Source organism: Limulus polyphemus, unplaced genomic scaffold, assembly GCF_000517525.1.
Source record: "Limulus polyphemus unplaced genomic scaffold, Limulus_polyphemus-2.1.2 Scaffold4912, whole genome shotgun sequence".
In the NCBI taxonomy this organism is placed as follows: Eukaryota; Metazoa; Arthropoda; class Merostomata; order Xiphosura; family Limulidae; genus Limulus; species Limulus polyphemus.
Genome location: NW_013670522.1, coordinates 37093 through 50411, shown reverse-complemented (window position 1 = coordinate 50411; position 13319 = coordinate 37093). Strand labels below are relative to the sequence as shown.

Genomic DNA, 13319 nt, shown 5'->3' with positions numbered 1-13319 from the left:
ATAAATAATGTTCACTGTGGTAAACGAAATAATAATTTGATCTAAGTAAGAGTTTTTTTCCTTCCCGATTTGTAAAAATATCCTCACGTGATAGAAAAAAATGAATATTATTTTCGAACTCTGCTAGGCTGAATTAATGAAAATCCGTTATTAAAACCAAAAACAACTTTTATGAAGTTTACATTCGCAGGCCTGTGTAATTCAATAATTAAATATAGCAGTTATGAGCCTATTTACAAACTATTATATTTTTTCTCATGTAATTCTTTATGACAGCATGGTTTTTAGAGTATTACATAGCTAATTTAACAATTACTTATTCTAGGATCGGAGATGAAAAGTAAAATAAGTAAAAGATTAAGAAAAACACTTGGCCGAATATGGTGTTTTAAAGATGAAAACAGACGTGGTTGCAACGTGGGAGTTAATCAAAAAGTACCATTTTCTTACCCCAGGAGTTTGTTTTGTTAGATATCCTACAAAGCTTCTCATCCCTAATTTTGAAGTAATAGACTTACTTAGAGTGAAGAAAGTTCTTCGGCTACTTGTTACTAACTAATAGTGAAATTACCCTACACATTGTAACGCCCCCACGGATGAAATGGCAAATATGTTCGGTTACGGGAACCTGCAAAATTCGATTCGAGTACCATAACCAATACAAGGATGTTATTTTGAGGATGCTATTTCGAGGATGTTATGCTGTTTCGAGGAGGTTATTTCCCGAATAATGTAACAACACATCCCGTTTCGAAATGATTCAACGCGATTAAGAATTTCTTAGAGTTTTCATATACATGTTAAAAGAGCCACATTAATTCGTAGATAAAGAAGAACGAAAGCGAGGAAATCGTAGAAGAATTTCAAGCAACTGTTTTTATATTTTGTAATTATCAACTTGTATTTCAAAAGTAACACTCTAGAGAAAAACAAGCTTATATTTTTAACGGTTTCACAACTGTTTTTTATTATTTTAAACAACTTGTTTGGTTGAATAATAAATTAATATTATCAATGATGCTGTATATTTTTAAAATTCCTAAATAAATATAGGATTACTGTGTAAGAAAAAAACATTTCAAAACACCATTGATAAAGCAATGTTACGAGTTTTGACTATATTGTTATCCTAAAAAAAAGAGGACTTTTTCATTTAAATAGTATCTTCAATCGATGAAAACAACTTACTTTCAAGCGTGATATAACCGTCAGAAAAGTATATAACAAACAACGGCGAAACAGTCGACAAATTATAATAACTTTGTTAACGAATGCACAAAAACACCGTTTCGTGAAACAGATTTTATAGGCTTTCCAATGAGGAGAAAACTGCTTATTTAGGGTATAAGAAAAAATAACAAATAACACAGGAGTCGAAGGGCCTATAATGTATTCTTAAGCTAGAATAGAAGTATGAGAAGTAAAACACACACAAAAACAATAAAGTAATAATGAAACTATTAAATTGCTGGGTAAAGTTGGAAGGAATAGATAATCACAATAAAGAGAGAAAATTAGAGTAAATAAAATAAATGAAATATAATTATGTAGAAATTGAATAGAGGCAACAAAGTAAGAAAATAATAACGAGTAAATGAACGCGTGCATAGCATAATATCGTCCAGCGAGATACAACAGTGAAGGTATAGGAATTTGTTATACGAAGAAAATAAACCGGATTGAGAACATTTTGAATCACTGTAGAAATTGTGATGAACAATCTTAATGTTTCACTTTAAAGTACGTATAAAAACACATTCAGAATGGTACATGAAAAGTGATTGTTACACTGCATTATTCAGGCATGTTTAGATCACATTCAATACAAATGTTTAATTTTATTTACTTGTTTTAGCTTGGAAGGCTATGAAAGCATTGTATCAGTATATTACCGCCATCTACTGTTACATATCGTTATGTTAGTTGCCTTAAAGAAGCAGACAAACAATGATTAAAAACAGATAAAAAATAAACACATTGGTTTCGAATCGATGTAACTTCAACAAAATATAACTATGTTCTTAATTTATAATGAGAATATATATATATAGACAATTAAGTTCAATTCTGGCAAGATTTTGCGAGCGCTAAACCTAAACTGAAAACACCAAACACCACAAATAAGTTTTAAAACGTGATGACTGTCGTTTATATGAAAAGGGGCAAATTTCAAGAAGGCTTTTTGTAAATCTATCACACTTTTGATATAAGAATTACTTAAGTACTGACATAAAAATATGTTTAGCTTGTTCTTTAAGTATAAAGCTACGCAATGGACTATATGCGCTCTGCCTACCGCTGATATCGAAATCTGTTTTTGAGCGTTATAAGTCCTCAGATTTACCGCTGAGTCTCCAGGGAGTTAAAAATTAAGTGTTAAATGATAACAGCATACCTTAACAACGAAAAAATACTTATAGGTTTTATTTCACAAATACTTGTACGATAAAAATCTGTTATTTGTGATAAATGCCGAAAATTGCTATCTAGCATATCCATAATTTACAAACCCCATTTCTGTTTAATACTGTAGTTTAAATCAGAAAATTGTTAACAACATTTGCACACGCACGCATATATATATTGACGCACAATTTCCCACCATTATAACTGCTTAGTCCCTCCCCCCTATTTTTTTAACTCTGCCTAAGTCTTAACTGTAGAATTATCAAAGAATCCCAATTGGCCTTTTAATTATATTTTGTTGTTGGTTACAGGTTCGTTAATAATATATGAGTCACACAAACATATCAACAATTAATCCCAATAATTATTGTTTGGTCATTCATATATTCTACATAGAAAATCTGTATTTTCGCCCATCCTTGTTTTGGGTTAGTTCTTTATACGAACCATTGTAACAGGTAAAAACAAAATTTACTCAAAAAGATGCAATATGCAGACCTCACATATAGTGAATGATACAAAAAGGTCGGTAAATGTAAGGATTAACAGGAATTTTTAGTTGAGACGACAAATAGGTATAAATCTGAAGTCCAAGATAATTTACTAGAGTTTTATTCATCTTTATGTCATTTATTCTGGATATCCAGTAAAGATGGAACAAAAATAAAAAATCTTAAAAATCTAGCGGATTTATAAAAGTTCAGATATGTTACTTTCTCCAAAAGGGCATTTTAAGATTTTCAATCGTTTCTTCTGTCTAACATGTCAATAACTGCGATTGATATTTAAGTATACCATTTGGTAAGGGCCTATCTGAAAACAATCTTTAAAATATCTGAAACGATCAGGGAATTATGTTAAACAGTAATAAAATATAATAATATATACGATGTCCACGTTAAATATAGAGGAAATGGATACTGAAGATTTATATCAAAACTTGATTTTTAGCGTCGTAAGCCTGCCGACTTACCGCTGAGCCACTGAGGGACAGATGAAGAGTTATAAATAAAACTGTTGTATTATCTAGAATTTTCATGCAAAACTAGCTCCCCATGGGATATTTGCGTTTAGCCGTCCCTAACTTTAGGGCAACAGCATTCACTACCACTTCTTGGACTACTTTTGTCTGATCGAACACCGGGATTTCACCTATAGCGCCTTATTACAGAGTGCGTTTTTGAAACAACAGGACGCGAACCACGAATCATTGTATTTATAGTTCAGGCATGCTCGGGCCAGAATGGTTTTACAAATATTTATTTTTAGCGCAAAGCTATACAATGGGCATCTTTGCTGTGTCTCGTTTGATTCGAACCACGGATTTTAGCGTTACAAGCCCCGAAATATACTGCTGAGCCATCGGAAAACAACACTAACGGAAATACAACGAAAATATGAGATACCGGGCAAGTTTTACAGGCAAACAATAATTAGAACAGGTTTTTGTCGCAAATACAGCACGATTGATGCAACAATGCTTAGGACAGATTTTAGTTCGAAAATACAGCACGAATGAAGCTCGCACGACGTTGTAAAATAAAATAATTCTAACCCCCAAAAAGAGAACTTAGTTTATCTAAGGTCCAAATTAAGATATAACCCAAATAGGGTCAAAAACAGACGATTTATACACGCTGCCTTTTTGTTTTTTTGGTCTATGTTATTCTTGAATTTCGTATTCTAAAATGAGTAACGACTTAAAAAAAAAAAACTTCAAAAAACCACATGCATAAAGAACCAGCGAGATGTTTAAAAACAACAACTTACTTACCTTAATTCTTCTTCTCGAGATTTCATTTCCTTTAATTCTTCCTGTATTTTGGTTTCTGTTGAAGAGATTGACTTCCTCTGCGGTTTTACAGACGATCCTCCTTTATCTAAGACCTGGTGTCCATTTGCTTTTCCAATTGGAAGTGTACCACTTGGGCTCTTTAAAGCCGGACTGGTGATGGAGCGAATTTCTTTGCCTCTACTGGCAATGAATTTCTGCATGCTGATACTACGACCAACTGTATTATGAGGAATATATTTTTTTCCAAGTGGGAATGTGGAAGAAGAGGAACTAGAAGAGCTGTTTGGAGACCGAACTTTGGGTAGACCGTTAACTCCAGCTCCGTTTACCTCTTTATTATTTGGGGCAGGAGCTTTTTCAAAAATTTGGATTGTGGGTGATGGAGGTTTTATTGCAGAATTCTCTAACTTTTGAGTTACATTAACGTACTCTTTAGTGAAATTCCCTGTTTGAATCGACTCTCCAACCCGGCTTACTTTTGCATCTGTTCGTTCCTGTGAAATAGTTTGAATTTGACCTGCCTCTCTGAGCGCCATCTCCCGTTGAGTTTGTTCTTCAATTTCTTGTTGAATTCTTGTAGTTGCCAGGGCTTTCTGTGTACCTTGTCTCCCATTTGACAAAAGAAGAGTGTTGGGTCTAATGTAGTCTATGGATGACTGTTTTGTGGGGGTTTGGAACCTGTCATTTGTTTTCATTTCAATAAAAGGTTGTTGCGTCTCTCTTTGTTTCCGCAACGCATCCTCCCGTTCTTTTGCTAATCGAACTTCCCGTTCCACCGGCGACTCCTTTAAAAGTTGAAAAACAGGCTTTTCTTCTTCCAATTCAGTATCTATAAGAGGTCGGACTCGAATTTCCTCTTTTCTTCTGAGAGATAGAGAGTGCACTGGAGTATTCTTATTTGAATGAAGAGAATCTCCAAATGGCAATTCTTTTGCGTTACTATTGGTTGTCGAATCAATAGAAGATAAAGATGTATCTTTTCCTATGTAGTTATTTTTTGCAGACCAAGTCTCGTGATCTTTAGTAGAAAAAGAATCCAAATGTTTCCTCATTTTGCGAAGTTCATCCTCTCTTTCTTTCAATTCCCTTATCTCCATGGCGATTTTTGATTCTGTGTTGACACTGTTGGGTGATTTCTCCGCGGTTTGATGCATGCTATCTTGAGGAGAAAGTGAACGTTGGGCACTAGAAGGACGGTCATAGTAGGTTTCGACTACAACAAAAGGTTTGCTAATTTCTTTCTTGTTTTCAAGAGAACGTAAGCTCTCTGCTTGATTGTGATCCCTTAAAAACGCTTCCTCTCGCTCTATTTGAGATTGAATTTCAATGTCAAGCACACTTTCTTCCATGACTACTTTATCTATATTTTCAAGCTCCATTGTTTTTAAAGCTGCAAAACCGTTTACTGCAGAGGCTTCGATCTCTTTATCTTCCGCAATGTTTGCTGAAATATTTGGTTCAAACTTATTTTGTTCTGTTGTAGTGAATGAATTATGAGCACCAGTGTCTCCAGTCTTTGTTTTTGATAACTCTACTGATTCTTCTTTTAATTTCTCGAATGATTTTTCGTACTGTGTGTCACTAGACACAGTAGGTTCTGAAGATCCTAGTGGTTCTTTTTTGTTTTCAATATTGACGAGGCTTATAGATTTAGATTCTTCTCTTAGATTTTTGTCTAAACTTCCTTCTATGAGTGTTGAATGGTTTGGAATTTCGTCATGTGGTTGACTCTCAGAAAATAATGAATGTTGTGGTTCAACAGCACTTTGAAGTTCTTGTATTGATATTGGGTCAGATACTTTTGACAAAAGGTCCGCTTCTGTATCTAAGAACTCGTGAGAACAAGAATTTTCCAAGATTGGCTGCTGGACTTTTGAATTCTCCAAGTGTTGAACAGGCTCAGAAACAATCTCCGAGGGAGAATCATGAACAGCTGATATATCTGAGGAGTTTTCGTAAGCAACTGAGCTTAAAGAATCTTGTGTGTTTGAAATCTCTAAACTGGGCTTAGATTCGTAAACAACAGAACTTGAAGAACCTTCGGGTTTTGGTTTCTCCAAACTAAGCTTCGATTCATAAACAACTGGATTTGAAGAATCTTGGGTGTTTGATGTCTCTAAACAAGGCTTAGATTCGTAAACAACAGAACTTGAAGAATCTTGGGTTTTTGGTTTCTCCAAACTGAGCTTCGATTCATAAACAACTGGATTTGAAGAATCTTGGGTGTTTGGTGACTCCAAACAGGGCTTAGATTCGTAAAGAACTGAACTTGAATAGTCTTGGGTGTTTGATTTCTCCAAACTGAGCTTAGATTCGTAAACAATTGAACTTGAATAGTCTTGGGTGTTTGATTTCTCCAAACTGAGCTTAGATTCGTAAACAACTGAGCTTGAAGAATCTTGTGTGTTTGAAATTTCTAAACAAGGCTTAGATTCGTAAACAACTGAACATGGACAATCTTGGGTACCTGAGGTCTCCAAACATGGCTTTGATTCGCAAACAACTGGATTTGAAGAATCTTGGGTGTTTGATGTCTCTAAACAAGGCTTAGATTCGTAAACAACTGAACGTGGACAATCTTGGGTACTTGAGGTCTCCAAAAAGGCGTTGGACTCGTGAACACTTGAAGTCACCAAGAAAGGCTCATGAGAACCTGAAATATCTAAGACTTTTTCTGTTGCTACTGATGGGTGGACCGGTTCTTCCTGGATACTAAATCCTGTGAAATCTGTAATCTCTCCAGGAGTTTCCGCAGAATGAAAACTATCAACTGATAGGTCACTAGGAAGAGATGAGTATTTGGGATTCTGTAGCTCTGGCTCTAATTGTATTTGATCTTGTTTTGCCACATCATTGTCCTTGTTTTCTAGACTGTCGTCTTCCAGAGTTTCAGAATTTGTCGATATGCCAATCCGTGGTGGTTCGAGAGAATCATTAAAACTCTTTTGACCAGAATTATCTACTTCCCCAACATCGAGGATATTAGAATGACCGTTTTGTTGTTCTATTCCTAGTTCGGAGGGTTTATTTATTATAGTTATCACCTTATCGGTATTTAGAGACTGATCGTTAGTTTCTTCCTTTGAATCATTGACGACATTTATATGTTGTTTTTCCATTATAACTGTCTGTCTGCAAACCTCCAAATAATGAATCCTCGTGAAAAATACTCAAAGAAGTACCACGTGATCTGAAATATGTCAGAATAATAATAATTAATTATATTTACTTAATCCAGGAGATAGTAGTATGCAGGCTAATCGTAAACTCTTTTTTTCACTTTAGTAAACTAACACAAATTGTCGACGTTGTGGTACTGGCATGAGTTTCAGTTATGTGTAATAAATCATTATTTCCTAAAATGATCACGTGCTCAAAAATATATAAAGAAATCAAACGGGGTGTAGGATACCTGCAACGGGAATTACTTAACAAAACCTAATAACAATTATTTTATAATAACAGTATTCCAAGTGTTCTATAAAACAACAATATTTGTTACAATAATAACAAGATATACACACAACCCTAAAGAACGATCTTTTATTAAAATATTGTTCTTTATTAAATTGTAAATAATTTATATAATCAACGAATAGAGAATGATGAAGAAAAAAAATGTACAAAATAAAGTTGTCGAAACTTTAATTTATTTATCGTTTCTTTAGGGAAAAACTTGCAGAAATACACAGTATAAGCGAGTAATACAAACTTACTTCCTTATTAATTTCTATCAGGAAAACAATCAAAGCGTAAACCCACTCTACAACTATCATTTTATGTAAATAGTACTAAGAATAATGGACACGATACTATAAAACCTTGTCAAGGTTTCTAGTAGAATAGCATGATATTCCCTTCTATTCATTCTCCAACAAAGTTGGACACTACTAAAACACAGCATTGTAACACTTTCATGGTCGTTAAGGATGGTGATTCCCTGAAGTAACTGGAATATAACAGTCAGTATCCTATGGTAAGATAATTCCCTGAAGTAATTAAAATATAACACTGGAGTAACTGGAATATAACAGTCAGTATCCTATGGTAAGATAATTCCCTGAAGTAATTAAAATATAACACTGGAGTAACTGGAATATAATACTTTGAGCTTCCTATAGTGATTTGTTGGAGGAATTGGATTATAGGAAATTATTTAGTTGACTATATGAACAAAATTAATTTTTATTTGTTTTATGGACTTGGGTGCTAGTTAAGGAACAAGGCTCATAATTGTATACCCACAAACAAGTACATGGACAAAACAAGGATTCAAATTCTTGGAGAATCTTTTCTATAATACTAGTCCTGGCCTCAATATGATGCTAAATGAGTACATATGATAATAATGCAGGTACTATACGACAGCATGAACACGTATTAAACCAAATCATATTTGAAAGGCATAACGAAGTAAAATTTGTTTGTCATTAAAATATTGTTTACCAACCGTACTAAACGACACGTATAGTGAACGTTCTGCTGTAAAAGCACGATTTGTTCAGTAAAACGTGACCAAGCATATCGTGGTGAAGGTTTTGTTTTTTGATAGAAACTTGGCAGCTTTTCAACCAGTTGTTCAGTGTTTTGTCTATGAATCGACAGGTGCTTTTATAACCCTACACTTTTGTTTGTTGAATTTCGCGCATAGCTAGACACGGACTATTTATACATATCCGTTCATAGTTTAAGGGTGATAGCTAGACTAGAGGAAAGGTAGCTAGTCATCACCACCCACCGCCTACTCTTGGAATGCTCCTGTCGCGTTGAATAGTGAGATTCGCCCGTCACTCTTGCAATGCACCCACGACCCCGTGTGACTTTTTTATGGTAACCCGCGGAACCTCAGAACCCCAGTCCGCCACGATATGCTAGGCCCCACGTACAGTTTACTTCCTCATAATCTCCTACTATTAGGACACTGTTAAAATCTTGTAGAATATCATAATCTCCTAACATAGCAATACTGGTAAAATACTGAACACGTTACAAAATAATACATGCACTAGAAAGTTTCTTAAAAGTTGTTTTTGTTTAATTTCAACAAAGAGTTTTTATCAATTTCTTATGAGACCTACTTGACGAATCGTCTATTTGTTTATCTGTATAGCTTAAGTGTAAGAGTACATTGCCAGCGGAAGTTCAAAAACATATTGTAATATGCCAACATTTGCTCCACGGTTTCAGATACCCCAGTAAGTTTAAAACTGGGGTAACAACAACTCTGGTGAGTGTGGTAGTGCTAGGAGTTTACTCTCAAACGTCGACACCTCTCGAGGGTCACAAATACTGAAAAGAAATAAACCTTAGGTATAAAAAATAACAGTCACTATTAATAATATTATATCACCTTGTTTTAGGATGTTGGAGGTAAAGAATCGTTAAAAAGGTGACGAGATATAATCCGGTTTTCGGTGGGAAAGTGACCTGAATATAACAATGGTAATAGGTAACAAAATCTTCAACCAGATTTCAGATAATCAAGTCAACTTCGTAAGAAAAGTGATAGAGAAAAAAATAGTATTTATTTTTGTTTTAAATTAATGTAGTTAAAAAAAACGTGTATATTTTTTTCGCGAACACTTATTTTTCTGTAGCGCCCTGAATTTTCAAAAAATCTTTCTTCAAACCATTGTACTTAAACATAACCAGCAGTGTAATATAAGCTCCTAACTTTTAAAATTTTAAATAAAATAATCTATGAAATTATTTTAATAACTTTATAGATGTCTCCCCGTGGGTCAGAGGTAAGTTTCTGGATTTATAATGCTAAAATCCGGGGTTCGATACCCTGCGGGAGATAGGGCGCAAATAGCCTATTGTGTAGCTTTGTGCTACAATATAACAGATTAAAGAAAACCACTGCTGGTATGTTAGAGGTGGATGAAGAGATGTGATAGAAAACATTACACGTCATTATTTCGCCAACGGTGCTTAGCAAATATGTTAATATATATAAATCGTGACTTATGTACGTTGTACATAGACATACCTGTTTATTAAGATCTGGATTGCGTGATAACTATAAGAGGTTAGGATAAAGCTGTAAATCTTGGATTAAATCTTATTAGGATAAAGCTGTAAATCTTGGATTAAATCTTATTAGGATAAAGCTGTAAATCTTGGATTAAACCTTATTAGGATAAAGCTGTAAATCTTGGATTAAATCTTATTAGGATAAAGCTGTAAATCTTGGATTAAACCTTATAAGGATAAAGCTGTAAATCTTGGATTAAACCTCATTAGGATAAAGCTGGACTAAAGAAAATCCTCCTTCAGGTAAAGGTAATGAGAAAGACTTAATGACCACACATTCAAAAGCTACATATCTTTGAATCTCATCAATTACGGAGTTTTAAAAGGAAGAATGAAGAAAATGATTAACTATTGTTAACAAGTTTTCATATGAAATTACGAGGTGTTAATCAATGTGGAGAATAAGAAAAAAACAACGTTCCCATTTCTAAAATAATTCAAATCATTAAACGTATAAAGACCTGTGAATTTAATTTCAACTTGTCAATTGTTTAAGGTCCACTGATTTTATGATAAAATAGTGCTTGTTTTCGAGCAGTTTCAAAGTAAGCCAAGTGAGATACGGTTTTTACTGAATAGTACCAGTCTGTTCTTACGCTTTTCATTGCTTATAAATAATACTGACAGTAGTATTTCAAATGAATATAACTGCTTGTTAGTCTTGTGACCACAGCATAATCGACTGGACTGTCTACTCAGAAACATCGAACAACCTGGTGTCTTCCGTCTGTTTTTAAGTCCTTACAGTAGGTAAATCTGTTTTTCGGATTTATTCGATTTCGAGATATTAAGGCATTTATTATTAAGATCACATTCATGGGGTGAAAATATGCGATCGTTTCTGTTAAGTTAAGAAAGGCCTTGCATAAAACAAATCAACCAAAAACTACAGAGGTTTTCAGTTTCACGAGTTCTTATAATATTACAGCATGACTACAATTCAATGAATCGAAGACGCTGTTCGAAATTATTTTTATTTTATTTTCGGGCAAACGTTTGTGTCATTTCATAAGGAAGATTTCTCTCGGTGGGTCAGTACTAAATTTACGGACTTTCTCAACACTAAAATCTGAGGTTCAATTACCCGCGATAGTCAGTTAACCCACTGTGTAGCTTTGCGTTAAGAAAAGCAACAACAACACACACCAACAATTAAAAGTGGGCCATCGCCCATCTGCATAGAACACGCTGTACGATGTTTTCCGAAACGCCAAATTTAACTTTTTCTGTGTGGTAGTTAGGTTTAATCCAAGATTTACAGCTTTATCCTAATAAGGTTTAATCCAAGATTTACAGCTTTATCCTAATAAGATTTAATCCAAGATTTACAGCTTTATCCTAATAAAATTTAATCCAAGATTTACAGCTTTATCCTAATAAGGTTTAATCCAAGATTTACAGCTTTATCCTAATAAGGTTTAATCTAAGATTTACAACTTTATCCTAATAAGGTTTAATCCTAAGATTTACAACTTTATCCTAATAAGGTTTAATCTAAGATTTACAGTTTGGATCTTATTGATTTTTGAAACAATTTTTCTAAGTTGATTATGTACCAAACTGATTGTGGGTCCATTACTTTGTTCGTTACAGGATCCCTAATAAAAATGTATCAGATAGTATTGAAATTAATCCTACTAATTACTGCTGGAGTTTTCTATGTATTTTACACATAAAAAAAGAGTGATTACACTCAATATTTTGGTTAGTTCTTCACACTGAGTACTGTAACAGGCAAAAACATTAAATTGCTGAATATGATGTAATATTTGAACCTCATAAGTAATGAACATTATGGAAAGAAGACGTTAATTTGAAGGTTAATAGAAGTTTTAATAGATACTTTGCCTACTTTGTACAAGAACGCCTTCATTAACTCATTAGTACCAATTAATGTGAATAATCTCTGCATGTAAGATAAAAAAAAAGATTTAAAGAAAAGAAATTGTATCTGTCAATGTATTATTTCTGTATTTACTATAAATATGGTCGTTTTATTTTAATATTGTTTTGCCCCCCAGTAGCACAGCGGTATGTGTGCGGACTTACAACGCTAGAATCCGGGTTTCGATACCCGTGGTGGGCAGAGCACAGATAACCCAATGTGTAGCTTTGTGCTTAACTTCAAACAAACAAAAGTTTTATTTTATTGTATATATTGTAAAGAAACGTTTTAATAATAAGAATAAAAATTTGGAGCTCTCTATACAACGTCATTCGTAATTTTTATTTCATTTTCAAATAATTATTTCTAAGAAGGTAAAATGAATACGTTTTACCAGTGTTTAATTTAAAAATAGTACCGACTCCCAGGTGCGAGGGAATTTTGTGTTTCAGAAGCTACCAATACAAACGTTACTGAGTAGACCACAACAGGTTGAATACATTGTATTAAAATGATGGAAATAAGCAAGTCACGTTAAAACCATACGCCCCCCAGTGGCACAGCGGACTTACAACGCTAGAAACTAGGGACGGTTAGCGCAGATAGCCCTTGTGTAGCTTTGCGCGAAGTTCAAAACAAACGGACTTACAATGGTATAAACCGGGTTTCGATACCCGTGGTGAGCAGAGCACAAATAGCCCATTGTGTGACTTTATGCTTAACTTCAAACAAACATTAAAACACCCGGACAATATAGTGGAAAACATGCGTTGTTTTATACATTTTCGAGTGTTTTAGGATGTAAATAAGATGATGCGGTACGAAATAATTCTGGAAAAAAATATAAGGCAATGGAAATAAATGTAACAAGTAAGGCTTGTTTGTGCCAGATGTTTATCCCTTTATTTCTAATATATTCTGGCTACTTTTTACTCTATTTTGAGAATTAGTGGAATTAAGTAAGTAACGAAAACCTTTACATGATAACAAGTTCTAAAGGCAATAATATTTAAGTTATAGCAGTGTTAATATTCTAGATTCGATGACGAGGAACCCACTTTGAGACTAATAATGGCTGGAGACGGCTTAAATGGGTAATGAAGAAAAACTTTAATATAAGTTTAACATGACAGCAAATGTACAACGTTTCGACAAGGTTTTGTCATCATCATCAAAACCTTGTCGAAACGTTGTACA

At 33.9% G+C, this 13319-nt stretch overlaps 1 protein-coding gene across 2 annotated transcripts in view; it reads right to left on the bottom strand.

Annotated features, from left to right (window-relative positions):
- LOC106471863 overlaps positions 1–13319 on the bottom strand; it is a 56869-nt gene that overhangs the window by 22936 nt on the left and 20614 nt on the right. For both annotated transcript variants that reach the window (XM_022400479.1, XM_022400478.1), the window contains exon 2: positions 4181–7391. In XM_022400479.1, coding sequence (XP_022256187.1) covers positions 4181–7320 — 3140 coding nt within the window. In that variant the 5' untranslated portion in view covers positions 7321–7391. The remainder of the gene's footprint in view (positions 1–4180; positions 7392–13319) is intronic.